General features: G+C 42.9%; 1 protein-coding gene across 5 annotated transcripts; it reads right to left on the reverse strand.

Annotated features, from left to right (window-relative positions):
* Positions 1 to 344: 344 nt before the first annotated feature.
* atrx (ATRX chromatin remodeler) lies at positions 345 to 27,979 on the reverse strand. 5 transcript variants are annotated; one of them, XM_062425408.1, is made up of 34 exons: positions 27,805 to 27,979; positions 26,469 to 26,530; positions 26,281 to 26,330; positions 26,071 to 26,192; positions 25,903 to 25,983; positions 25,640 to 25,740; positions 25,451 to 25,518; positions 22,765 to 25,061; positions 22,600 to 22,669; positions 21,819 to 21,967; positions 21,559 to 21,729; positions 21,286 to 21,421; positions 21,081 to 21,177; positions 20,629 to 20,805; positions 19,436 to 19,577; positions 19,215 to 19,324; positions 18,776 to 18,922; positions 18,482 to 18,659; positions 18,010 to 18,147; positions 17,748 to 17,923; positions 17,534 to 17,651; positions 16,169 to 16,299; positions 15,811 to 15,905; positions 15,530 to 15,678; positions 14,613 to 14,763; positions 14,412 to 14,512; positions 13,461 to 13,569; positions 13,037 to 13,214; positions 12,672 to 12,863; positions 5,449 to 5,598; positions 3,611 to 3,727; positions 2,799 to 2,894; positions 2,493 to 2,621; positions 345 to 1,948 (listed from the first exon to the last, which is right to left on the reverse strand). In XM_062425408.1, exons 2-34 carry the CDS (start codon positions 26,523 to 26,525, stop codon positions 1,724 to 1,726), a joined length of 6,408 nt encoding a protein of 2,135 aa, XP_062281392.1. In that variant the 5' UTR covers positions 26,526 to 26,530; positions 27,805 to 27,979; the 3' UTR covers positions 345 to 1,723. The 5 variants fall into 5 exon arrangements, with proteins under 5 accessions (XP_062281392.1, XP_062281389.1, XP_062281391.1 ...); XM_062425405.1 differs by having other exon boundaries at positions 15,521 to 15,678; XM_062425407.1 differs by having other exon boundaries at positions 21,286 to 21,424.

The raw sequence follows: 27,979 nt of genomic DNA on the forward strand, positions 1-27,979 counted from the left end.
ATTTGCAAAAATTCTAATATCCTGTTTTCTATTTGTCATTATGGGGTATTGAGTGTAGATGAGGGGAAAAAGGAAATTCAACTATTTTTTCACAAGGCAACTTAAATGTGAAAAAGTATGTATGTATGTATGTATGTATGCATGTAAAATATGTCAAAATCCATACCTTAGTTTTAATTAATTATCATGCAGGTGTATAGGAAGAAATAAGTACAACAAATAAGAAGCTAATCACAATAAGCAAATCTCCTACCAACATTCACCTTTATAGATTCAGACAGTGCTAAATACTAATATGTTAGACACTCCTTAAAAAACAAATGAGTCAAACACTGGAGTTGCTCAACCTTTTGGTCACTTTATTAAATGTTATATTAAATACTTATCAAGATAAACGCAGATCAAATTTGATGGCAAATCATATTGGTGTATTTGCTAACATAAGAACATTCTTAGAGGAGGGCAAAAAAGTTTGTCTACATTAATGAAATACACCTTGCGCAAACACAGGATCCAACTAGAGACAACAGGTGTCTCTTCATGAGAAATGAACACATCCCTCATGATTAACAGCTACACCAGTTTAAGCATTTAGAAGCGAGAATGTGCCAAAGTAGAGAACAGGTAGTATGGGAGCCTGTCCGGGGAGAGTCCAGGTGTCACAAAGCGGACGACACAAGTCAGTCAGATATAATAAGATTTCCCTTCTTTACTTTTCCCATCAAATCCATCCCGGAAACACTCATTTCAAACCTCGACAAACAAGTAAAGGGAATTAGTTTGGGCCCTGTGTTTACCCGGCTGAACTAGTCGTGCTTTGTGAGACCCAGTCATTCACCCAGGCTCGGGATCAACACAAGTGGAACATAAACAATGAACAGGACGCACAGTGCTATGCTAGACAACACGTGACGATGAGAATGATGTTACAAAAAGGTCATAGGAACCGGCAGGCAGTTTTGAACAACACAAGCATTCCATTACCATGTTCAGCGACAACTAATGTCAACACTTAAAAGCATAATAGAAAAAATTCTCAACAATCTCAATTCTCAGAACTTTACAGAGGTTTTTTTGTGTTTTTTTTAGGAAATGAATATAAGGCCATACTTTAAAAATTTTTTTCCTATTTTTGTTGATCAATTTTTACTTCTAACTCCCAAAAAGAGCAGGATGTTGCAACAACAAATGTCTGCTTTGCTAAATATTGGAGGAGGAACCTACTGAGAGCTTTACATTATAGAGTCCTGTCACCAACGACACTGGTCCCACTCAGGTTTAGTTAGGCTTTTAAAACAGTATAAAAAAACTGAGTTAAATAATAAGGAAACCCTCTTTGAAGGGGAAAACAATACAATGCTTAAAAGCATTGAGGGTAAAACTCGTCTCTCCTTAAATACATGAAAAATGAAGATATAGAACTTGAATAACATTAAGGCGGTATATACATTTTTATTTATGTTGAGAATCCTAATAGACCCTTTCACACAGTCATTTATACGTTATATTCCACCGTCTCTCAGTGAACTATAGAATAAAGGACTGAGAGTCTACGCCACTTGAGGCCCCAAGTGGACAGCAGCCTTGTCTCAAAACCACTCCACCCTCTGCTGGGTGTGCCGGCTTGCTTTGAGTTCATAGCCGTCAGAGATCAGGGCCTTGCTTGGACTGGGCCGCTGGGAGCTGGCTAGCTGAGTGGTGGTTGAGGGAGGCACCTTCTGACCTACAAGCCCTTGGAGGGCCCAGGGTTCTTGCCCATGGCTTGGTGGGAGCCCATCCCGTGGAGCTGTTGGTAAAGCCCCAGCAGGTCGATCTGGCTGAGCCCGCCACCTCCGATCATGCCGTTCTGCATGGCAAACTGGTTCAGGTAGGTGGCCTGGTTAGCCATAGCCAGCTGCTGCTCCTGGACCTTCCTGTTGGTGATCAGCTTTTGCACGTACATCATCAGCTGTGCAGGAACAAACAGAGGGATGATGGAAATAACTACAATGAAATAACTACAATGAAATAACGACCAGCTCAACACGTATCCAAAGTTCATCTGAACATGACAGACAGACTTTGAACTGTGTGTAATTATCATTTCACATTGCTGCCTCAGTGCCACTCATACTGATGTGTCTCTAACCAGGACAGCCAATCTGATACTAAACAGTGCCTCAGATTTGTGTTATATGTTATATAGATTTATGTTATAACCTAACAACAATTGTTGTCCTGGTCTTAAAATATACATTACGTTAAGTTTTTACAATCTCTGAAATGATACTCTTTTGATGAAACATCTATAAGTGCATCATGTCCACATTACTGCCCATTTATTTAACATTTCCAATGTTTAAACTTCTCCATCAACAATTTAAAATGTTTCAGTATGAGCCAATTCAACCGTCTACCATTTAGTTTTCATATAATATAAAGTATAGATTTCTAGTTCAAAACCTCAGCTGATATTGTTGTATTAGTGATCAGTTACAGTGTTTTGTTCTTACCGTCTGCTGCCTGGTGAGAACGTCCCTGTAAACGGCCTCCCTACGTTTGAGCTCCAGCTCCACACTGGCCTGTCGTCCCAGAGCCATGGACTGGACCTGGGTTTCTGTCAGTGAAGGGTTCTCCTCCCACTATGAGGGGAGGGGGGAGGGGGTAGGTCATGCGGTTAAATCTTAATCACCATCAGAAGTGTAACACCTCGACATCTATCATGCTCCAGTCCAGAGGTGACGTGTAAAAACTGTCCACATGAATATAAGATTATTTTACTAAAAACCTAAAGAAAACAATCTTCACTGCGCACTCACCACTCTGCCAATAATGTCTTCAAGTGGCTCCCGCGGTAAACTCTTCAATGCATTTGTTGCTTCAATGACCTTCTGCCGCCCCTGGTTTATAAGGTCCTGCACACAAATGAAGATGGAGAAACACTTGAGGCAACAGGCAGCTGAGCTCTGATCTTTTTCAGCGCATGGCTGAGCATGCTCAACCTGAAAAAAGTTGAGCATTTAGCTGCTAAGGAGTGGAGTTGGTGGAAACCAAAACAGCTAAAATAAGTGGAAATTCCAAAATAATGCTAATGTCTCTCTGTGTGCTGGTGCTCAAAACAGGCATCACGTTAGCGACAACCAGTTGGTAATATTGATAAAACGGCAGCTTGTTTTGACGATTTTCCTCTCCACAAACTAATGACATCATTTTCTCTACAGGATGATGCATCAGTTACTAACTTAGCAGATCACTATTTTAAGTTTATATCAAACCTGTCTGCTTACAAAGAAACTTCATAGCAACACAATTAATCATATATGACTAGTCATGATTACAAGAATTGAAACCAGCATATAGTATTTCTAACAATTCGTCATCCTTATTGCAAAACAGAAATTGCCTTTGGACATTTCCTTTCTCTTAGTCAGATGTGCCGCAGTGTATAAATAGCTGCTGCTCCAGACATGAAGTATTACAAACTGTTTGGTGTAGGAGCAGACCAGAGCAGGGCTTGTCGGCTACAAGACTGTTGTCACAATTAGCAGTGGGGTCTGAGGAATGTGGGGCGCCATGCCGTGGGGGGAAGGAGGGAGAGGCAGGACATGGGCATCTGGAGATCATTACTTACCTCCAGCTGCTGGTTGGTCATGGTGGCCAAAGCCGCCATGTTGTAGGGCATGTAGCCCGAGGCGCCCATGTCCATCTGTCCGTACGCTGTCTGGTAGTTGGTCCTCATGGTCAGACCCTGAGAGATGACAGACAGAGACAGGGAGAGGGAGCGAGGAGGCCGAGACCCCCCCAGCGTCCAACAGAAGAGCAGGATTAATATATATCAATTAGGTGGGTGTTAAGAGCCACCAAGGGCATGATGGGAGAGCCTGTGTGCCATCACTGTGGTCGACCACAGATGACGGTTCACTTCTCTCGTCAACCTCTACACACAGTGATGGTTCAATCTCTTCACTTCATGTTTAGAGAACAAAGTTAACAAAAAGAACTTTCAACTCTCCAGACAAACGAGTTGTTGCCAGGTATTAGTCTGCTCCTCTTCTATTAAACATGTGTGTGTGAGAGTAGTGACCTGAAGTAAACAGTCCCGTCCCAGTAAAGGCCAGCAGGATGCCGATGTTTGTGTGTAATTGAGCCTCTGCTGCAGATGGTTTTCCCCGTGCCCTGTAATCTGGCCATCCGGTATGTAGGGGTGTGTGTGTTTGTGTGTGTATGTTGGGGGCCCGTGGGGGTCTTTGGACCTGGTCAGAGACAGGTGTGCAAGCCTAAACAGTACAAAACCACAAATGCACGCGCACACACATGCATGCACGCACACACACTTTTGGGTTTGCTATTAACAAGCAGCCACTCTTGGAACAGCATCCTCAGACACTCAGCAGACTTCATACATCTTCGAACAGACAGACAAAATCGAGACTTGACTTCATTTCCAAAACTCAACGTCTGAAACCAAAATTTATGACATGAGCCTCTCTGAGCTCTGTACGGTGCTGAATTCATCCCAGTGAGACTGAGGGCTCCTGGGTTCAGTTTAGTTTTGGGCGCCTGATCATGTTCTCACAGTTTTTCCCATTTCCTGAGTTGCAAATCCGATATTCATACACATAGCTTTTCCTGGCCACCACTGGCCGACCCCATAAGTTGTGAAGACATTAGCAGAGGCAGAGTTACGTTCCAGTTGCTTCCCCTGCAAAGCTCAGAGTATATACAAGGTGATACTGAGCAGCCTGTCCCAGATCAAAGTGGCTACTCCTGCATCTTTGTATGACAGGCTGCAGTGATGCGGGCGCAATTGAAATCCTCACGGTCGACCTCAGCGTCTGTGTTTTCCCTGCGACTATGCACCCTCTGTTCTCTTGAAAAGCAGTGAAGCTCTGAGGGAAAAGCCTCTTAAGGCGCACAGAGGGCAGAGGGGGGCGATTGTGTTGGAAAAATAATCATTAGAGTGAATTAGAATCTAGGATTACACAGGGGGGGAGAGGAGACCTGCTCCTGCTCTCTTACAACAACCCCCCCATATACTTCTCCAAATAAACCCCACTAATTGCCCATTGATTTCTCCATACAAAAGGAGGGAAGAGGGGGGGAAAACACAAAAGTAGTGTAACACTGACAGAAGACAAGCTGCTAACCCTCTGTGGACGCACAGTAAGCAGCGCTGACACTGCTTGGACAGCCTTGGTGATTTGTACAGGAGATCGCTGGTCTGCTGCAGGAGTGAAGTGACCGTCACAGGAGGAGAAAGAAGCCCCGTCATCTACTCACCGAATGATGAGAGGATTATACAGATCCAACACTAACTCACACATCCTGACAAACACTAGTGTGGTCTCGCTGCGCTCACCTTGCCATTTAGATGATTGAGCTGAGTGCTGTTATGTGTCTGCCTTTAATTTTGGATCTGGTGGATATGCCAGTGAGCAGGTGTGTGTGTTTTTCTCTCTCTTTGCCTACCTTCTTCTCTGCTTCGTACTCGGCCCAGGCAGCCTTGCGATCCTCCTCGCTTAGGGCTTCCTCCTCCTTGTGGTCCAGCAGGGAGTCGTGTTCGTGATAACACGCAATCTGTTCCTTATTGGACTGCAGCATCTCGGCCAGGAAGGTATCCTAAAGCAGACGGGAGGGGAGACAGATAGGGTCACAGTGGATTTAAAGTCATTGCAGGGGAGGGAGACGCTACTCTGAAGCCACCTGAGTAATGAAGGTTATATTGACGCATTTTGGAATTAAGATTGTTTTTATAAAGTCTGGATAACTAAAAAAAAACAACTAAAATAACATAGAAAACAAGTACTGCAAATCAGACTGGAGTGTGTTCTTGCTCAAAGCTTCAAAGTTTGTCTGCAACAAAAAAAAACTGACATGACATCTAGAGGCAGATGTTTGTTGTTTGACATCGCTTTGATTTGAACAACAAGACGACAAATCTCCATTCATCTGGTCTGCTGCTAGCGGTTTCGTATTCACATTGGAAAAACGCAGCGCGAGTTAGTATGTGCACACCTGTTGTGTTACTGCTGGAAACAATACATGGCCTCAATACAACCTCAATCCAACTTCATCTACAAAAGCAGTTAAGGTCTGATGATTTCAACAACAAAAAAAGAAAAGAAAAAGAGAGAAACTTGGATTTGTATGTAAGAGGATTAGAAGACACATAAAAACCAAACAAACAAAATAAATAAATATGAGGTTTTTTTTGGGACTCTGGTTGCCATGACTACATTGTTATTGAAAACAATACCTGAGTAAAATTAAGAGAGCGGGGCCAGCCTTTGCTCACACAAACATGGTTTAAATTACTCTCTCTGCGGCACGTTTGCTTTTCTTTGTCTCGACTTAGCTTTACATTAAACTGGAACTTTGCAATCTGGAAACAACGTCATGCAAAAGTTGCATCATTAACCTCCACGCGGGCCAATTTTTACAGAGGGGCTATGCTCGGCTCCCTCCTCCCCTGTTCCCCCTCTCTTTGAACGGTGACAATGAGTGTGAAGTTGCAAACAAAATTAATCATAGATGTCACTGCTGTTAAGGAGGGAGGAGGGAAAAAAAGAAGAAACATCAAACTATGAAATGAGACAGTGATTGCAAACCTGTATTGAATAAACAGAAAATAAACACCAGGCCAGACGGAGCGAAACTGGATCCCTCAAAGGGGAGAGCTGCAGGACAGGCACACAGGGCCCTATTTTAAGGCCTCCAGAAAGTGAGAGATAAGGTGACCGAAGAAAGGTAGGAGCAGAAAGAGCCGCAGAGCTCCACACACTCGGCACTGCTGGACCCGATTGTGCTCCTCATTGACACATGTTTATGTTTCCCAGCCATCGCACTCAATCAGGAAAAAACCAGGCCACCCCTGAACAACCAGACGTTTTCGGAGCAGCAGCGCAGCCAGAGAGTCAACCGCTGCTTTGCTCTCTAATTAGGACATAAAAGCACAGAAGAGCCTGTTGGCCTGACTCCATCCATCGTGGTGACTTTGCCAACAGGGGAGAAGAAAAGGTCAAACAGAGGTCACAGTGGATGCGAGCACGGGCACTTGTGTTGGCACTGATGTACATTATGTAAAATATACATGCAAACTAACAATTATTTCATTATAGGTAATCAGAAATGCATTTTCTCGATTTTTCGTTTTGTCCATGAAGCGTTAGAAAGTAATGAAAAATCAGTCAAGGTGACATTTTTAACTCTTATTTTATCTGATCAACAGTCCAAAGCCAGGAAATATTCGGTTTACTATCATATGACAAAGACAAGCATCAAATCCACATTTGAGAAGCTGAAATCAGCAAATATCTGGCATTTTTACTCAAATTTGAGAGGTTCGTCAAGACTGCTCAATTTTCCACAAAAGAATCATGATTTCCGATTGCTCTAAATCAATTTGTGGAATTGTATTGCAAAGCTTGCTATTGATTCCCACGTAAAACAGATTGTGCAGGATTATTTTTGAGTCAATAACAACTAAAGTGAACTCGACAGGAGCTGGTTGCCTGTGAGAAACACCCGGGCCGCTCACTTCATCTGGAAGAACAGACGTGATCATTTGATTTAAGGTTTCTGTTCATGCTCTAGTTTACTGTTAACTATTAAAGTTTAAGTTATGCTTACAAAGCTGCAATCTGTTGAGCATGTGGAGAGCGTGCAGCTTTTATTCAAATACATGAAAGAGTAGCACTTCTGACTGTCGACCAGGTAATGGATCAGTGGAGTTGCAGGTCAAGTGACAGTACAGATGCTCCCCCGTGGAACCAAGTGCATTCTGGGATACCCAAGTAATCCCCATCAGCAATGGCTCTGGGGTGGTCCGGTCCATCTCCCATCCTGCTGCGCTATGTGTGTGTGTGTGTGTGTGTGTGTGTGTCCTGAGCCAGCGCTAATGATTGTGTGTAACCTGACCCAGGCTATTGTCATCTGCATGGAGCTGCGTGGTAAAGCCTATCGCTTTACTGCAGGCGAGCAGAAAAGGCGAGAGTGGCTGGGTGGGCAGATGCTCAGAGAGAGAAAGAAGTAAATTACCCCACTCAACTGAACGCACCCCACTCAACTGAACGCGCGCCCGCGCGCCCGCCCGCCCGCCCGCCCGCCCCCCCTGTGAAAATCTGGGGAGCTGGGTGAATACTTCTAAAGGGTGAAATCTGGGGAGGAATTTGGTCATTTGGCATCAGAGAGCGTGTTTATGTGTCCAGATGTAATGATGGAGGTGGCAGGCCATGTCTGAAAAAGCTGAAGATTTTTCTTCAGTTTAGACTAAAGACCCTCAACAGAGTCAGTCTCAACGAGGGCCTGATAATCTCCCGTCTTGATTCTAAACTGCATTTTTTAACAGAAAGTGCTTTTAACTCAACAACGGCTCTCGAAAATGTGCTCAAAGTAAGCTCTGAGTTGGAAGTCTTGGCTTCAGCTGACTGCTCAACAAAGCAAAGGGTCGGGAGAGCAAGAACTAGAGTGTAAGCATTGGTATACTAATTCAACAAGGCATCCAACATGCATGACATTTACCACCGTATGAAGGCCTTTCCATTCTTTCAATAGAGAAAAGAATTTATGCTCTCCTTAAGCCAAATTCTTGTACATGTGTATATTATGAAAATGGCTGACCTGCCAGCAGTCCATAAATGATGTAAAGCAGTTTTCAAACCAGGCAGCTCTCACATCACAAAGATGAAAACTTGGGAGTCGACATAAACGGGCCTCATGTAGACTTTACAACTTGGCACAGGCACCCACACGTACTTTACCAATAAACTTTAGGTGACGCTTAACTGTAAAAGGTCTGATGCAATTAAACACCCGCCTGCATTAATAGCTTCGGGTTCTATGAAGGCAGGATTTTTGGCCGTGTTATCAGATACTTTCTTGAGCTGAGAACATTCTCAAACATGTTAACCCAATTTCCTGCACCTAAACAGCCGCTTATTGTGTTGAGCATGCCACAACGATAAACCTCCACTTAACAGGGAAAAACACCTCACAGGTGCAGGAGGAGAGATGAAAGTTAGCGATGTTGGAAAGACGGCGAGGGAGGACGGACTTTTGAATGGATTGCAACATGAAAAGAAGAGTGATTAGAGTAAAGATACAGAGACAAAAATGAAGAGTAGTCTGGGAGTTTTCATATGTATTTGACGTGGCTGTGTCTGCCAGAAACTGCTTTTGACGCACAGGTGCATTAAGCATAGCAACAGAGGGGGGCGAAGACAGGATCCCTACAGCAGGAATGCGAGTGGCTGAGATATTTGTAATACCCAAACATAGCCAGTCAAAACTCTCTCTCCCCCAGCTGCACACGAATGATACACATAACCCTACTGGCCTGCTCTAAACAGTTTCTCTGCAGAAAAGCACTTAAGTTCGGGCGCTGTGCCTGAAATCAGGAGGTCACTCCTGCCCTCAGGACCACGTTGTCTTTACTCCCTCCGGGGCGAGCGTACGAGTCAGAGGGTTTATCTCGCTGTCAGTCAATTAACAAAGAAATAAAATCACGCGTGTCACAAAGGGCTAAACAAAGACAATAAACACACCACATTCCTATAAAAACAAGCCTCGGCTAGCAGCAGTGGGGGGGCGTGTGGGGGGACTTCTATAAGAGCTCGAGATGGACGAGCAGGTCAGCCGGGATTCGATGGGAGTCAGCAAGAACTGTACTGGGAGGAGAAAAAGTCACAAAAATGGAAATTGCTTTCTGAATTAATTAATTTTAGGGAAAAACAAGTTGTGCACTAATTGTAGTGCTTTAAGTCCTTTAAGTGAGAAGCAGTGAGGTGTTGCTCTATTAAAATCCAACAAATGTGACCACTGACATATATGACAATATTTTAGATTGTATAGTAAGGTAAACTGATCTGTCATACATGTTTTAATTCAACATTTTCTATATTCGTTTTGTTATCTGGTGGTGCATTTTACTTTCTCCTGACCATTAATGGACAATGAGAAAGCACAACTGGACTAAAATATTAGTTGCGGTAAAAGTGGAGGTGAAATCTTTCCTCTACAGTCCTCACACTGCCTGTTCAAGTTCAAACAAAGAGAAAAAGATTCATCACGTAAGCAGCAGAGACACATTCAATGGTCTCAACAGACCAGACTGCAGCAAACACCGGTTGCTCTCGCTTTTTCCCACCTGCAACAACTCTGTCTCTTGCTGTTACTGTCATTAGTGCTCTCTCCACCTGCAATGCAACAAGCTCAGGCATGTTTTCTGAAGGCTGGCAGAAAAAAGCATTCTGGGAGGTGTAAGAAATCACTTCAAGTGGAAATACATGGGCAAAGGTTGGGTACAAAAAAAAAAAAAAAAACATTGCTTGAAAAATTCCCATCTAACATAACTCCTGGAATTGACTGAACATCACAGACTGACGATGAATAATGCATTAAGAGTATTCCAGGGGGCATTTTCCTTTAAGGTCAAAGAGATTTCCTACCTCTAATGAGACAAGCATGGTGTGGCTTATTGCTCCAGTCTGCTCCTGTCTATACTGTGGCTTGAATACAGCCTCCCCACGGCCTTTCAGTGTACATGACTGGGCCTAATGACCACTGCAGCCATCACATGCTGAGAGTAAATACAGTCAGGTACGCCCACAGCCTGCCAGCTTGACCCATGGCATATAATGCAGCAAGTTCAGAGAAATCAAAGGAGCTGTATAAAATGTGTCCAACATACAACGTGTGCGCTGCCTGTTCTTGCAAGTGGTCGCTCCCTTGATGGAAGTGTGATGAAGAGGAAACGGTTGAGGGTGTCTCAGGTTGGATGGGTGCAGAGTCAAAATCTCATGTCTGGGTTTCACAGACCTTCTTTGTCATTAAGGGGGTAGTGCGACTGCTTCCTTTGTCTACAATTAGTTTCTCTGAAGAGCAGAGAGACATCTTTTAAGAGAGGGGCTTAAATAATGACCCTTCATCAGGCTGGGGAGGCCAGAGGGGAAAAAAGAAAAAAAGAAAAACAACTTTACTGAGTTTGCTTTGAACATTCAGAGGCAGAGTGGCGAGCCAGTGTAATAGATGGCCAAGGGGACAAGATGGGATTGGTTAACGGTAGACAGGGAAGAGCGTGAGGACATCACTAAGGACGAGGGGGAGGAAAGTGGAAGAGAAATATAGCATTGGGACAAAAACAGGTAGAATCTAAAGAGTAACATTAGAGAAAAGTCAAGTACAGTGATGATTTCCCTCCTACAAGACTTTACACAAGAACAAATAGAAGAGAAACCATCACAATCAAACACTGTCTCTGTGAGCTGTTTGACCCACGTTTCAAAGTAAGTACGTCCTCTCTGGCAAGGAAGACAACACTTCTCCGTGTGAAGAACTGAGAAGAAGAAGAGGAGCAAAAAATCCCTCTGCTGTGCCTCGAATCACTCTCTCCTTCTGCGCAGTGTTGTTGGCTCAAAGTGATGGAGGGTGTCTGACTCATCTTCACATCATTCCAGACGGCAAATTCCTTCCGTAATACCGCAGTCCTGCTGCCACATCATAGTTAACCCCCTGGCCAAAACAGGTCGGCTTGTTAAAGAGCTTTTCAGCCTCTCCGTCTTTAATACTGTGTCACATAAATGTCACTGGGCTCATTAAAGATCATACACATCTAACAGGCCGCGGCTCAATGAACACATCTTTCCTCTTCAAATCTCCAACTGTGCTCCGCTGCCCTGTATGTAGGCGGCTCCTTCCTGGTCGGAGGAATATGGAAGGTGAGAGCAATGATAGCAGCTGCCGGGTGAGTGGATTCATGCAGTGCTCCTACCTGTTAATACCCATGAAGGGAATAGTGATAAAGATCTTTAGACAGTGTAAATGGAAAACAGATTTTCCATTAAGGTGCAGTGAAAGGCCTCTCAACTGTCCGGTGAAAAAGCCAGCGAGCTGGATATACTGTTTCTTTTATCCACTCTGTTTACAGATTTCTGCAAAGAAACCCAGGTCAAACCAAAACAAAGAGGTAAAACCACTTAGGATGATCTGAATAAACCCAGAGACTGCAAAAAGGGGAAGGAGTGGGAAATGATGGGACTAATTCAGAGATCAGAGAAGTAAAGGACGGTAAGGAATGAAGAATGAATGAGAAATAAAAAAGTGCAGGTTTATAGCAGGGCAGCAGCTCTGCTCCACAGCGGTGTTGCAATGAGAAGACTATTTAGTAAATAGCGGTAAACAGAAAGATCTGTGCAGCTGCGCAGGGTTGGATGGCCCATGTAAGGGCAGTGTGTTCTTATTAAACCCCAGGGGGCCCAAACAGTGACACAGCACCTGCATTAAGGAGAGAAGAGGCGAGCGAAGGATTATGAGAGGAAACGAAGATAAATAGATCCCGGAAAGGCCAAGCAGGATACAAGCTGGCATTGTGTCTAAACAACAGTTTATCACCAAGTGCTAAACTTCAAAAGGAAAAACATACTACTTGGTACAAGTTAAGAAAAACAAGCTTGGCATTTGAAATGGCATTGAGTGCCATGTTTGTTCAGGGGAAAAAAAGACTATTTACTACTGTTAATGGGTTTCAGCCTTCTCTTCTGCATTTCCTTTAGGGATCAGTCTAAAGAATGCCATGAAATCTCAGTCAATGGTTCATCAAAGTCCAATTACATGTCTGATTTACCCTCAATTGTATTTACTAAATGAAGTGTTGTATGGCACATAAGCATATTACAACAATCTAAATAAATATTTACCTTAGGGAGCACAGGCGTGGCTTTCTTGCTCTTCTTCGCCGAGGGATCGTCCAGCATGTCCGGCTCAAAGGTGTAGAGCTCAGCCAGCTCGTTCATTGTAAAGTGCCTCTCGATCTGCTGCTGGTCCACCACCCGGAATGACAGAGATTGTTTGGTTACCTGCCGCTCATAAATCTTCTCCTCCATTGTACCCTAAAGTGAGAAAAGAGTGAGGGGAGCCACGAAAAAAACATTTTACTTAAGCAGTGAGTGTCCAAAAAATCATAGGACTTGGTGGTATAAGCATTTCATTGGATTACATAAGCAATTTCGTACAGATGCACCAACAGGCCAAAAGAACTGATCAAAATGTCTGACAAGCTCACCTGAGCCAGGAATCTGTAGACGAAGACGGTCTTAACCTGACCAAAGCGGTAGACCCTGAAGATACTCTGGATGTCATACGAGGGATTCCAGGAGGCGTCAAAGATGATGACCCGGTTAGCTGCCACCAGGTTGATGCCGAGGGAGCCAGCTCGAGTCGAAATGAGGAACAAACGACCTCTGAGTATAAGAGAGTGGAAAAAGAGAGGGGGTTTACAAAGAAATACTTATTCCAGGATTATATATGTCCAACATTACTTTAGCTGTGAGATGCACTATGAGACCATCTAAATATTCTGAGCTGTTTGGCAACTTTGATTTGGAAATCGTTAACAACATTTTTCACCATTTTCCAACATCTACATATAGGCCAAAGGATTACTCGATAATGAAAACAATTGTTGCAGCCCTAAAAAGGCACATTACCTCGGGTTACTGGGGTCATTAAACTCTTCCGCCCACTTCTTCCTGTTGGTGGCATTAGTGGAGCCATCCAGGCGATAGTAGTCAATGTTCCTGAACCACTTGCCTTCACCTTCACAGACACATCACAGTTAAGAAATCTGCTATGAACTTTAATGTCATGCTGCACAAAACCTTCAATAACACGTGTCACCATCAATTAGGCCTTTTCCATGTCAAAAGGATTTAGTTTGGACATCTGCAGGCAGCAGATAGATGGTTGTGCTGGTTAGAGGCCAGCCACATTTAGCCTTCAAGATGGCCAACCCCCCTACCAGCCTTCATAACCAACATTTCAGTATGTTTCCAATTACAGCACTGTGATCTTTTCATTACAAATTACAAACCCTTGAGCAAACATTTTTTTGTGGAATAAAAAGTCAAGGTCTAATCATTTTCAAAATGAAAGTAAAAACAGCTGCTGGAGTTTAATTAGGAACATGACCTTACACCAGCAGTGGTGTGTATGTCTGTGTGTGTTTAAGGGTAATAAGCACACCAGCATGTACAAGCATACATGTTACATGTGGGCTGTCTTCGGAGTGTGAAACCTGCATCCCCATATGAAAATACTTCACAAAAGCCAATGTTAACTTCTTTTTTTCATTTCACTTCAAACGGCTAAAAGTGTAAAACCACAAAAATGAACTTCTTGACAGAAAACTGGTCTCCTCCAGCTCCATAAGTCAGTAGCTGGCTTATAATATTATACTTTTCTTAGTGATTTTAGCACATCATGAAACCAAGAGAAGCATTTTAGATCGTAACATTCAATGGGAAGCTGATCATAGGCAACTGCAGGATCATACAGTAAAATAAGGTCTGTTAGCCTTATTTTACAAGGATGTCATCTGAGTAAAGTGAGAACTTCTTGAGTAAAAAGAGAAAATGTGTGACTGCACCACAAAAATGTACCTTTGTATGGAGAGATCTTTTCTTCGTCTTTAGCTCTGCAAGCCAGCTCCAGGAAATCCTCGATCAGGTCCAGAGAGATAAGAGACTGACTGAACACCAACCTGATGACAGACAAGAGGAGAAGATACACTGGTGTTACTTTATCTCAGCTCATCTGACTCTGTGATTAACCCAAAACACTTTCTTTCCAGACACTCTTACACTTTCTCTTCTACTTCTTCGGCCATGCGCATGACCTCAAAGAGGATCGTCATCTTTCCGGAGTGTTCCAGGATTTCAGCATCAGCCTCTGTGACAAACTCCTTGTGCCAGTCAGGGGTGGGGCTCCCAGGTGCTGAGCCAGTGCGTGGAGCTGTTTGGGACAAAAAGATGCCGTTCAGTCTCCAGTTGTTGCAGTCTCACAAAAACAACAAAACTGTAACCGAGACAGAAGCTATTACATGTTTATTGACTTACAGATGTCATAAAGGAACTGCTTATTGTTGTTGTTTAAAACTAGTCCACACGGTTTGCTGTGCCAGCGAACTTTTGGCTATCAGGTTTAAGTGATTCTAAGTGGAATAACATAAAACTAAGCTTATATCATTGAGGCTAACTTCTTGGTTATAATACATAAAAATAAATGATGACGGTAGGGATCGCCCACCAACTAAGAAAGTCTCAAATCCGATTTTTGCGTACACACACATCTGTGTGGAAGTTCAATGCGAGCGAAGAAAACATGTGGAACAACTAACTCAGACACTTACAAAATGTCACCCGAGGCCCAAATTCAAGAAGCTAGCAAAAGCAAAGCAGCTAACACTTTTTAAATAGTTATTTTGTATGAACATACAATTGAATTTCAATTTCCCATTGAAGAAAAGTTACAAAAATGTTTGAGTATTCAGTCAATTATAATTATTTGAAAGAAAGAAAATATGTAAATTAGAGTATTAAAGTCTTATAAAGGCAGAAAATCAGAATCAGCCAAGTTAATTGCAGTCTGTACATGTCTAGATGAAGGCTTCACTTATTTTTCAAATGTAGAGGAAATCTATGGTCACCATACATACAGCTCTGGTCCCTCTAATAACCAGCAAACTTGCTCAAGCATGTAGTGAACACACCAGACTTACGCTCCTCTACAGGCTCTGCCCTGTTTCGACCCAATCCGTTTCCGTTTCCGTTTCCCCGAGAGCTGGTGTTCCACTCCTTGATGACCTCCACATCATCACTGTCCGAGTCATCAGATCCCCTCCTTTTTCCCTTCCCTTGCTTCTTTTTCCTATTAGTTAGGAGGAACGGTGGAGGACACGGGGTCAGCGAGAGTAACAGATGGAAGAAAGACGGGCAGTTAAATGAGTGTCTTTTTTTTATAAATGTACAACTGGGGAAATGAACGTGAATCCTTTTTTACTTTCTCTTCTTTTCATCCTCAGAGCTCAGACTCATAGAGGATTCTTCGGTTTCTGAAGCGATGAATTCTTCCATGCTGTCCTCGTCAAAGAAACCCTGCAAGAGAGTGGACATGTGTGAGGCTCGATTGCTAGGTGATATAGGTCAACCAAAAACTCAGTGCTGGATCGTGGGTAGAAGAAATGTTGCATAAGGGAAAAATTCTGCCGCTGCGGCAATGTGCATGTTGTGTTCCCCTGCTACATGACCTGTCAGCAGTAGGTTTTTATTGTTTTCCCGCAGTGTCTGATTTGCGCTCATGTATTCCCAGTTTTCGAGTGAGTGTTTAGTGTGGTTCAGTCTTGTCTTCCCAGACTTACCTTGTTTTCTTTACTGATGTAGTCCAGCTGAAGGCACCAGGGATGGGTCCAGATTCTGCTGAGCATCTGGAAATCCTGGAAGAGTTTGGTCCCCGCGCGGCCCCGGCCCCCCTCCATAGCATTCCCCACACCTGCACACAAGGCAAAGAGTTTGAGGAAGAAGATGGATGTGTTTGCCTTATGTACCTGACAGTGTGCCCACAGTCGCTTCATATATTGTGACTATTGTGGAAAATGCAGAGCAACAAGACTCCTTTGTATCACCCCACTGTGGGCAAATTGTAATTAGTCACCCAGTCCTCTGACAACAATGTGATAACTGATGAAAAAGTCAATTAAGGTGTTTCAACCAAAGTGTGTATTAACAACTTTGCCTTTGTACAAAGGTCGATGTGAGCTGCAGTCAATTCAGTCGTCAGCTTCATGAACTGAAGTGAGTGTAAAGTAAAGTAAAATGTTAACGTATATGTCGTGTGTGCTGGCCTGCAGTGACCCAGAGAGGTCCGAAGTTACAGTAGGTTTTACACAAGCAACACAAAAAGTAGGGAACATTTGGTTCCATTCAACCCCTGCAGCCTGACTGGTGGTCTTGGGTCCAAAGACCCCACTGTGGAGGTCCAGAGTCACAGTCACAACATCAGCACTGTGCCCTGTGGACAACCCGGCCTAATGAGCCACAGCACATACCACCAAACCTAACACCCCCCAATCACTCCTCTTCTTACATACCAGCTCTCCTGCTCTTTGTTTTCGCTTTTGGTGTAAAACCTCTGGCAACCCCCCCCCCCTTTTCCTTTATGCCCCCACATTCCCCCCTTCTACCCCCCACCCTCTGTTCCCTTTCTCCCAGAGCTCTTCATTAGGTAGATGTGGGAAACTGGGCTTAAACCCTGCCTGCGGCACTCTGCCAGCTGCCACTCTTACACACTCTCTCACACACACACCCTGGGCCACATTCTGAGAGGAACGTCCACTAAACGACTTAACAAAGCAGCACAAAAAAGTGAGAGAACAGAAAGGCCTTCCACTTATCTAAAAATCCTTGTCAGAGTAAATGACATCCAGTTAAGAGAGCACTTTTAGGAGAAACAAAACTCATGTACAAGGATTTAGCCTCATCCGAGACTACGCCTGTTTTCCAATGGAATTCTCAATTGAATTTTGATTTAGTCTTGGACTGTGCTAAATCCTTTTCTGGACAATCAGACCTGAGAATGTACAAGCCATGCTAGCAGCCCCTAGAGGCTCTGCTGCTCCTAACATCCAACCAGATCAGAGTTATTTGAAAAGGGCAAGTAAGTGGCACTGACAGTTTCTGTGCAAAACAAAAAAATCCAAGAAGTTTCATTAGAGCGTGACTCTCACCGGTGAAGTGCTCCAGATAGTATCTGTAGAGTTTACACTGGATTGGAGTAATTCTGATCGACAGCACGTACTCGTGTTTGGGGGGCAGGAACTTGGTGAGTGCTGTGTAATCTTTCCTCTGTGGGAAACAGAAATAAATCATTATTTTTTTAGCAGATGGCAACCAAAGATAGTAAAGAGAAACTGAGCCGTCTGTTTTTAGGCAACACGTTACCTGGACGCAGCCATTCAGCATTTCATAGAGGATGTGAGCTCTCTTTTTCATGATGCGGACATCGTGTAGTGTGGAGTCGGCAGACTGACCATTCTGAATGGGGTTGACGAAGCGATTCCTGAACTCCTTAACTGACCCAAGCAGGTTCTCCTTGATGAAGTTCACCATGCAGTGGTCTGGTAGGGGGAAGATCAAAAAAGTTTTAAGATATGTCAACATGTCAACTATCAGTCTTCCTGACAAAGATCACACTCAGTCTCACATTCGATGAGGTTGTTTTGCAGAGGCGTTCCAGTCAGCACGACTCTCCTCCTTGTCCTGATAGAGTTCATTGCTTTGGACACAGCAGACGCCTCGTTCTTCAGGATATGACCTTCATCACAGATTACTATGTCTGGACCTGGAAGCAAAACAACACAGACATATTTGTCAAAAAAAGATCATTGTTAGTCTTTTGAGATGTCTTATGGACACACAACAAGCTTTAATAATCAATTCTGATTTATTGTCAACACCCACTAAATTTTAAATCAATTTGAATGTGTATAATAGGTATCAGTCTGAACAGATCAGGTCATATTCATACATCAGAGAGTTCAAGTGGCCTAATTCTGAAGATTTCTTCTTTTCACACTCATGAATAAAACATTTGTCATACATGAAGGAATATTTTTTGACTTTGTCCACTTAAACTTTTCTGAACACAATAACAGAGGCATCGCACAGTGCTGTACCTGGATCTACCAGAGTCTTCTGAAACAACTCTTTGAGCTTCTTGCTCTTGATGTTTCTTCCCTGGGTCAGGTTTCGGTACATCTCGTAGCCGATGATCATAACACCCCCTGACTCGTGCCATTGCTGGAGGGCATACCCTCGCTCTTGTGGCCTCTTTACTGTGGCCAGCTCAATCACCTGCGAAACATACCAAAGATCAATATGTCAATCTCTCAAGAAAGTTTTAAGTCAGGGGTGTGATGAGGAGCTGTCAAACATAAACAGCTCGAAAGATAAAAAAAACAACTCATTACCTCTAAACTTTCATCATCTTTCATTCCATGTTGCCACTTCTCAAACTCGTTGAGCCAATTGAGGACAGTGTTCAGGGGACAAACCACCAGCGCCCTGGTAAAGTCGATCTTCTCACAAAGCAGCAAAGTGTGAAGGAATGTCACCACCTACAGGGCAAATAGAGAAATACAGTTACACAGCTGCGGTGTGACAGTACAGCTTTGCAACAAATCAACAAATAGTCAAGATCAACCCAGCAGTATCCAAGAAACTATATTCTTACAGTTGTAACAGGCAATTATGCACGTTTGTGACATGTTTAAATTTTGCAAAGGTCAAATGCAGCATCCACAAGACAGTAATTGAAAGTAAGAGAAGTTAACCTGAGGAGAGTTTTATTTATGCTTTTTTTTTTTTAATCCTTACACCCCAGAAAAACATGCAGCTCTCTCTTCTTACCTGCAGAGTTTTTCCCAGTCCCATACAGTGGGCGAGGATGCAGCCGGAGCCAGTAGACTTCTCCATCTTCTTCACAGATTCACAGCAGCAGTCCCACATGAACTGCACCCCTGAAACAAAAGACAAAAGGGCCAACATTAGTCTAGAACATCTCAGCGTTTCATACACAGCCTTGTGTCTGCTAAATCGCTGTTAAGCCCAGTTATTTACTTTGTCCTTACCGTCAACCTGGTGAGGTTTGAGCTTGGTGACGAGGTTCCTGTGCACCTGCACAAGTGGCTCCTTGGTCTCTTCATCCTCATCCAATACCAGCTTGGTGGTGATGGGACAGGCCACCTGGGAAGACTCCTCTACCACAATCGTCTGAAGAAGTATCAGAGGCGACATGAAAAGATGTCTTACTTTTACAAGAAGATTCACCCACAACTTAGATGCATACAATTTTGTGTCATCATTTCAACAGCAAACTTCGTCCAAAAATGCTTCATGAAGTTCATCATAAACACTAGTGCAAGATCATATGACAAATTTCTGATAATGAACACCAAAGCAGCTATTAATTTTGAACTATGATTGCAAGCACAAATGTCCTATCCTAGCTCCGGTATGTTAGTTAAGTGACAGTGTAATTAGTGCTAAAGAAATTTATTGTGATATCATACTTGCTCATATGTTTAATGTTCAAGATCATCGTTTAGGCTGATATCTGACTACTTACTACTGGCCAGATACGTTATCTGTACAATCAATGAAGTTCTGGAGACTAATGGATGGTTTATAATTTTAACATATCAATCCAAATGTGTTATGCACTTCATTCTCCTTACTGGCAAACACATGCTCCTCAGGATAGTTAAATGTTGCATGACAACTTGCTTTTAAAAGATGAAATATTTCAGTAAATACTCAATTGTTGAGTTTGCACTGTATAGTTGCAGAGGGCTCAGATGTTAAGGCTCAAATCACACTACCTGACCCAGCTCAGAGCTTTAAACATAGTCATATATACTTCAGAATAGGGCTGGGTGATATGGATAAAATCATATATCACGATATTTTTTACCAAATAACTCAATATCGATATTGCAACAGTATTGTAGGGATGACTATTGGTGCCTTCACAAAATATTTGCACAATGAGATTTTTGACAAATAATCATCAGTAATTTGGATATAATAACAAAGTGGGTAAAGGCAAATAATAACAGCTACAACATTCTTGTAAGTTCAGAAAATTACATAATTTTGCTGCAATGCAGCCTTTAAAACCAGGAAAAAAGACACTTCTGCTATATCACGATATTACGATATCCAACTTCTAAGACGATATGTAGTCTCATATCACGATATCCATATAAAATCGATATATTGCCCAGCCCTACTTCAGAAGACTAGCAGGACATTTAATTTTTACCTCTCGAAGTTTCTTCCTAAGCGCCTCTCTCTCCGCAATACGTTTCCTCCTGTCCTCCTCTTCTTTCAGAGCATCCCTCGTCTCCATCCGCAACTTGTCATCCTTCAGGATTTTGCGAATCTTTTTGCGCCCTTTGCGGTCATCTCCATCTTTTTCACCGTCATCTTCCGCTCCACTCTGTGGAAATGAACATTAAAGTTCAGCTCTCTGATCTTCAGCCCTTAGGAAAAAATCAATTTCCTATGATCTGTAGCCCAGTAACCCTATGATTAATTTGTGCCCTCAATAATCCTCATAACACACTCCAGGGGTGAGCTCAAACTACATTTTATGTGTCATGCATGACTTGACTGGCAAAGGTTATGTTGGTCTATCTTCGGCACCTACAGTAGCAGTCTTGAAGAGAAAAAAACCCCACTTTGGACACCAAGTGTGCACTGCATTTTAACCACCTTCTCATTGCTGGAGGATGAATCCTGAACTTTGATCCTGCGTCGCTTCTTCTTCTGCTTGTAACTTCTCTTCTCCTCATCTTTCTTCTTCGCAGCTCTAAAGACACAAATTAGAATTTGTCAGAGCGAGACACGGAGGAGATCAATGCAGATCCAATGGCGGTGAAATATATTACTGCCAGTTATTGCAGTTCTTTCTTCTCACCTGGTCTTTCGTTTCCCATCGTTGTCTGATTCACTAAGCTCCTCACTTATCCCCGACTCTGCACTGGACTCTGCACTTGACTCTGCACTGGACTCTGACTTCTCAAAGTTGGAGTCTGCAGAGTCATCGCTGTCCACTGCTAGACAAATAAAAGACCAAGAAACAGAAGTCACTTGCCAGTCTTACAGAATTGTGAATTTGTGTCCATATATAGATGTATATATTGTAGATTTATTGTATACACATACGGCAAACAAAAAATTAAGAATTAACCTCTCCGCCCTGCCTTCTTCTTGCCACCCTTGTTTTTCTTGTCTTTACTGGTAGCTTTCTCATCTCCTGATTCTCCCTCACTCAGTGAGAGTTTATGTTTTAGCAACTTGTGGCGTCGGCCATGCTTCTTCACTTCCACGTCAGAACCAGAGTCGTCTGAATCATCGTCGTCTTTAAAAAGAGAAACAAATAGTTTGACAAAATACACAATATGAGAGGCATATCTAGAAACCACTGTCTTTTCATCAAATGTATGCTACCTTGCTGCTCCTCGTCATCATCATCTTCCTCTTTTTTAACTTTCATGGAGGACTTGTCATCTTTGTCTGCATCTTCATTATCAGAGGAACTCTCTGCTCCGGAGGAAAAGTTGGACTTTATTTGGGCAAGAAGCATTTTCTTCGCAATTCTTGAGAAGAAAAGGGAAAAAAGACAAACACATGGGAATTCACATTAATGACATAATGAAAGAAATCAGTGGAAACACTTTACATTCAACAATAGACTCGCATTTTAAGTTCTTCCTTTCATGCATTAATGTCAGTTATCAAAAAACTAATAATTGATAACCCTTTAGATAAAGACAACTGGAAAGTTAACATTTACTAACAACAAAATTAAGGAAGTACTTTTTCTGCACATGCAATTTATTTTAATTACACAATTTACTAGAGGAATGCTATGCTATCACTATTTGGCAACAGTCCAGGTGAACTGGGATACACGAGAGAAATGCTGCCTCGAGGACCCATATTATAAAGTATTTCAAGATCAATCATACTGTGTTGGCAAAATGTTGTAGTGCTGCCAGCACTCACGCATACAGCTAAGTTTTGTTTTTTGGTCATCATTTTAATGTGATTTTAACTCTTTTGAATGATTCTTCGAGTTTAAATAAAGGTTTAATAAAGTATATTAAGATCATCAGTTATACCTGAAAGACTATTCAAATGTGCACATCCTGAATGATATAATAAATCATCATTAATGGCTGTCTTAATAGTGAGCTAGAAAGTATTTTTAAAAGTTGTTATTTTGTACCTGTTCTCAGGATCATCATCGTCATCATCTTCAAAAACTTGAGAAACTTCTTTGCCATCCATTTCGTCTCCTAGACAACACAGCACACGTTCCGTTAACGTGATGACATGCAAGTCATTAACAAGTTGTTTGCCAAAGATTTCGAATGAGCTGAGACAAAATTACCTGAGGACTGATGAAAATTCCCGTTGCCTCCCGCCACGTTCTCTTCCACAATGGGTTTTATCTTTTGCTCGTCGCTGTCTTCTCCGGAGTCACCTTCAGCCTGCTGCTCCTCCTCATCCTCGCTGGAGGATGACTGCAGCTTGGAGACTCCTTTGGGGCTCTTCCCTTTGCGTTTCTTTTCATAAGACCGTTTCCGACTCGACCCCTTTCTCTCAGGTGAGTCTTTCTCTTCCTCTTTTGCTTCATTCTGTTTCTTCACACGGGTGGACCTCCTCTTCGCTGTGCCAACTTTACTCTTCGTCTCCTTCTCTTGGTCAGAATCAGAGTTGGAGGAGGCTGAGCCAGTCTGTTTCTTTTTCTTGGAAGACTTTTTGCCTTTGTCTGACTCAGAGCTTTCAGACTCCCTTTTACGTTTGGATGCCTTGTCTGTATCATGTGAAGATGTGTTGTTTACTTTGAATAAACGCTTTTTTGCACTTGTGCTTCCCTGTTCCTCATCTGAACTGTGGCCTTCTGCAGCTTTCTTTAGCAAGATGTTGGGAACTTCATCTGAATCAGAGTCTTCCGTCTTTTTCTCTGACAAAGAGGTCTTGCTCTGCTTCCGATCCTCTTTTTTTGTGCTGCTGGATTTCTTGGAGGACTTGGACTTGCCCTTATGGTCTTCTTCTGACTCAGATTCGGATGAGTCTTCTTTGCCCTTATTCTCAGCCTGCTTCCTCAGTGGAGTGGTCTTCACTCTACTAGAGCGACGGCTTGGTGGTGGGCTCTCTGTTCCATCTACTGTATCAGAAGCGTCATCTTTCTTCTCTTTTTTACACTTTTTCACCGTCTCTCCATCTTTTTCTTTGTTTTTGGACCTGGAAGATCTTGACCCACATGTCGTCACAACCGGCACTGGAGTCAGTTTAACTATGAGGTTCTTCACCTTGGGCTGCGGACGTGGAGAATCTGATGATGTTCCATTTGACTTTTTATCAGCATCTACAACCTTTGCTGGATTGGTGTCTGGAGTCTGTGAGAGAGTGGCAGGATCCGCAAGACTCTCCACCATCTGAAAAAGCTCCTCGGGAACCGAAGGAGGAACAGACATAATGTCGTGATCGAGGGACATTTCACCAGGTGACATTAGCTCATCACAGACTTCAGTTTTAATTGTCTTTTTGGTTACATCAGTTTCTGTTTGGTTGTCTCTCATTTCAGCCACATTTGACACCTGATTGTTGTCCACGTCCTGCTTCATTCCCTGCTCCTCAACAGCAGCATCAACCTCCTCAGTTGCTTCAGCCTCGTCAAAAGTATTGGCCTCGTCGGCTGCATCAGCCTCTTCAGGTGCGTCAACCTCGTCAGAAGCGCCAGCCTCCTCAATGGCATCAGCACCGGCATCAGCTTCAGCACCGGCATCAGCCTCAGCACCGGCATCAGCCTCAGCGACGGCATCAGCCTCAGCGACGGCATCAGCTTCAGCACCGGCACTGGCACCAGCCTCGGCACTGGCACCAGCCTCAGCACCGGCATCAGCCTCAGCTACAGCATCAGCTTCAGCATCAGCATCAGCTTCAGCACCGGCATCAGCCTCAGCGACGGCATCAGCTTCAGCACCGGCAACGGCATCAGCCTTGTTAGCCGCATTATCCACATGGTCGTTTTCTGCAGGTGGCGCAGCAATAGTGCTTTTTTTTACAATATGTTGCCCTTCATTGCCATTCTGTAACTCCATGTTTTTAAACTCTGGCTCCAAGGCTGCCTCCAAAGCAGTGTGAGCTTTTTTCAAATCTGCAAGTACGGCCTTGAAGGCTTTCAAATGCCGATACCTGATAGCTTTGTCTCCCTGCTCCTCGGCTGTCTGTTGGATGAACTGGATGAACGTATTGTTCAGACCTGTGGTTGTTTCAACAAGGTTTTTTGCTTTTTTAATAAGTTCTTTGGGTAACTGCAGTTTTTTGTAGGAGAACGTCATGGTCCCTGAGCCTTCGGTGTGCTCTTTCCCATTAACAACTGCTTTGTGCTCTTTGACTGTTTTGTTCTCGTGTCTCTTGCTCTCTCTTTCCTCAGTTTTATCTGTTTTCCGTTGCTTGAGTTTCTCATGTGTCTCATGATTTTGCTTTTCGATGACGCCGTGGCATTTGGAGACCAGGTCCAGAAGGGGATCTGACCTACAGACATAGCAGTGCCACTTTGAGTTCTCATCAGTAATGGTTGACAACTCCCTTCTGCCCAGGTTGCGCAGGATGCACTTCTTGCAGAAAGCGTTGTTGCAGTAGTCACAGCAGATGAGCTTGCCCCCTTCAGCACACCACCTGGGGAGGAAAAGTTCAGAGTTATGCATACAGCAAAGAGGTCTTCAACATTAGGTTTCCAGAATTTTTGGTTAAGGAAAAATGGACGTCAGAAATCTAAGAACATGAAATTCTAAACGAACAGAACACCAAAGAATTAAATAATCAGAAACACATATTTTATTAAATATTATTCTCAAAAAGGGCATTCAAATCCTTGGCAACAACAACCAAAAATTAACTTGTACATGAATTCCATATTACTAAAAAACATTTTGGGTTAATCAGTGTAATGTTCTTATGTTTTGAGATGTTCAATCATGTCTTCAATGTCATTTTGTCATGTCTGACATGTCATTTTGCCTCTGTTGTGTATCTTCATGTCACAGTAGGTAAACAAACGTTCGTACCTGCACTGCTCGTCCATTCCATCCGAGTCTCGGCTGATGTCATCACTTGTGTAATACTTGTAGCATGACTGGAGGAAAATTATATAATAATATGACACTAATACAGCAACAATGGAAAGACTGAAAAACATGTGGACCTTCGCTGTCAAGGTAGTGAAAATATTTGAATACATATGTGGAATTTCTTACCTTACAAATAAGTACTTTGAGCGCAGGATGCTCATACACTGAGTTGCGCTGAAACTGGTTTACTTGTTTTCCACAAGCTGTGCAGTTTACCAGGGTATCGTCTGTGATAAAGACAGAAGAAATCACTTTTTCACCACTTTATTTACACTGAACAATTCATTTATTACCATCTGATTCATTAACATGTACATTTTGCTTGGTTGTGAACATCACCTTACAAAACACAAAACATGTTTAGGTTACAAATTATGAAATAAATGTACCTTTTTGTTTCTGTTTGAAATCCACTCTGAGCTTCATGGCGCCTTTATTTTCATTCCCAGCTGGCCTTATCACTAAAGTGCCTTCAGACAGAAATTGTACAAATGTCTCAAAATCCTATTTCCTATTAATCAACAGTATCTTGATTTAAAAAAATGTATGGTTCATACCTTTAGATGCACTGCCCGTGTTACTGTCTGAAGGATTGCCAGAAGTGGCACCTTCATTTTCACTCTCTGCTGAGGTGTCGGATTCATTCAGTCCAGTGTGCTTCGCTACAGTAGTGGGTTTCCTAAAATGCGGGCACAAAGTCTTCAGTGAGCACAAAAACATGTAGCTGCAAAACATTGAATGCCACATATAAGAAAAGTGCTTCTCACCTCTTGTTGTGAGAAGAGGAGGACTTCATTGTTTCTGTTGAGCTACCAGGCTGACAAGAATACAAGATTTATTTTAATAGTAGTGAAAAACAAATCAAAAACTGTACAAGGTGATCAGGTTTGATTTCTTTTCAATATACAAAATGTCTAAACACAAAATGTGACTCCCAAAACTCCTGCACACTTACCTCCTGTGCGTTTTCTGCCATTTGGTCTAAGTTAGATTCAGAAGAGGCCAGACTCATTTCACCTAGCGAGAAAATTAAGATTTGTTTCATGTTGGACAATCTGGTAAATTAAGATGTTGTATTTCGAATTGCAGGAATTGCAGAAATACAAATACAAACAGTATGTTACTCAAGGCTGCTACTGAAGATTTAAGCACATTAACAATAAACACCAAAAATGAAGAATTTTCAGCTTTTCTTAAAGAGCAATTGATCATTTCTTAATATATCTATTATTACCTTTTTCAGGACATTTGCATTAATAGAACATATCCATGTGAATTGTTATATTCATACAATATGTTCCGGACTGCTTCATTTCCTCCTGATAGTTAAAGACACTGTTAAAGGTTGCAGACAGTGTTTTTCTTTGTTGTCTGTGAGTAACACAACAACATCGCTGGACTTGAAATTCCCAGAGCAACGTGAATAAACTCAACAATTAGTGTAATTGACAGCAATGCAACTAAAAGATGAACACTGCCTGCATGGTTATTATTTGGAGCACAACACTCCCGAGGCGGAGATACGGCTGTTTACTTAGCCCTTTTGCGTCATCATAACGTGCTGATTAACGCTGGATGTCCGTGAGATGTGTTGAGCGATAAACTCGACCATGACAGCAACAAAAACAGGCTTAATTAAAAAAAAAAAAAAATCCCTTGTCAGTGGGAAAAGAAGAGTTCACTCGACTAATAAGCAGCGCACGCAGCTCCGTGGCGCTTGTTTATCCTCCTCATCGCCTCAGTTTCCATGTTTTCACAACACAGGACCTCCCCACTTACCGGGGATGCTGAAGTTGAGGCTAGCTTAGCGAGCACGACTACTTATTTCCTATAGCCTGCGTTTCCCTGGCAACCTTGCAATTCCGGCGGTGCATACAAGGTCCAATGCATGGGCATGCACCGAAAAATGCAAGCAAAGGCCTTCCTTCCCTTCCTCTGCATTAGGGGGAGGCAGGAACCAGCGCGCTAATCGCCGACTGGCACTACATGCTAACGTAGCATCCAAAGTAGCAGTGTAATATTATAAGCTATCTATAAATAATGACAACTGCGTTGTTTTACAATTAAGTGCATTATAAATGTCCCTGCCACTCTGACAGCCACCCTGGTACACGTGCATTTTTATCTGAATCTGCGTGTGTGCCAACTTGAACATTGCCGGCTGCGCAGCTAATGGCTACAGCTAGCAGAGTATGCTAGGTAGCAATAGGCAGTAATGGGCCGGCGGAGGTAGCATAGCAATCAATGCACAATTAACTTGTCTAAACAAGCGGATTTAACTGAGCTCCTACCTGCTGTTCATCGTCGTCATTTCTCGATTTACAGAGGCACGTTTTGTTCTGACTTCAGGTTGTCCACTTTAGCCTCACTTACAGCGTTCTCGATGGGGCAGAAACAAGAATAGCTGCTGAATACCCAAGTAACTCCGGTCAGGGGAGACAAAGCGAGGGGACCATCTTGCCGGAT

The sequence above is a fragment of the Scomber scombrus genome, chromosome 9 (genome assembly GCF_963691925.1).
Source record: "Scomber scombrus chromosome 9, fScoSco1.1, whole genome shotgun sequence".
NCBI lineage: Eukaryota > Metazoa > Chordata > Actinopteri > Scombriformes > Scombridae > Scomber > Scomber scombrus.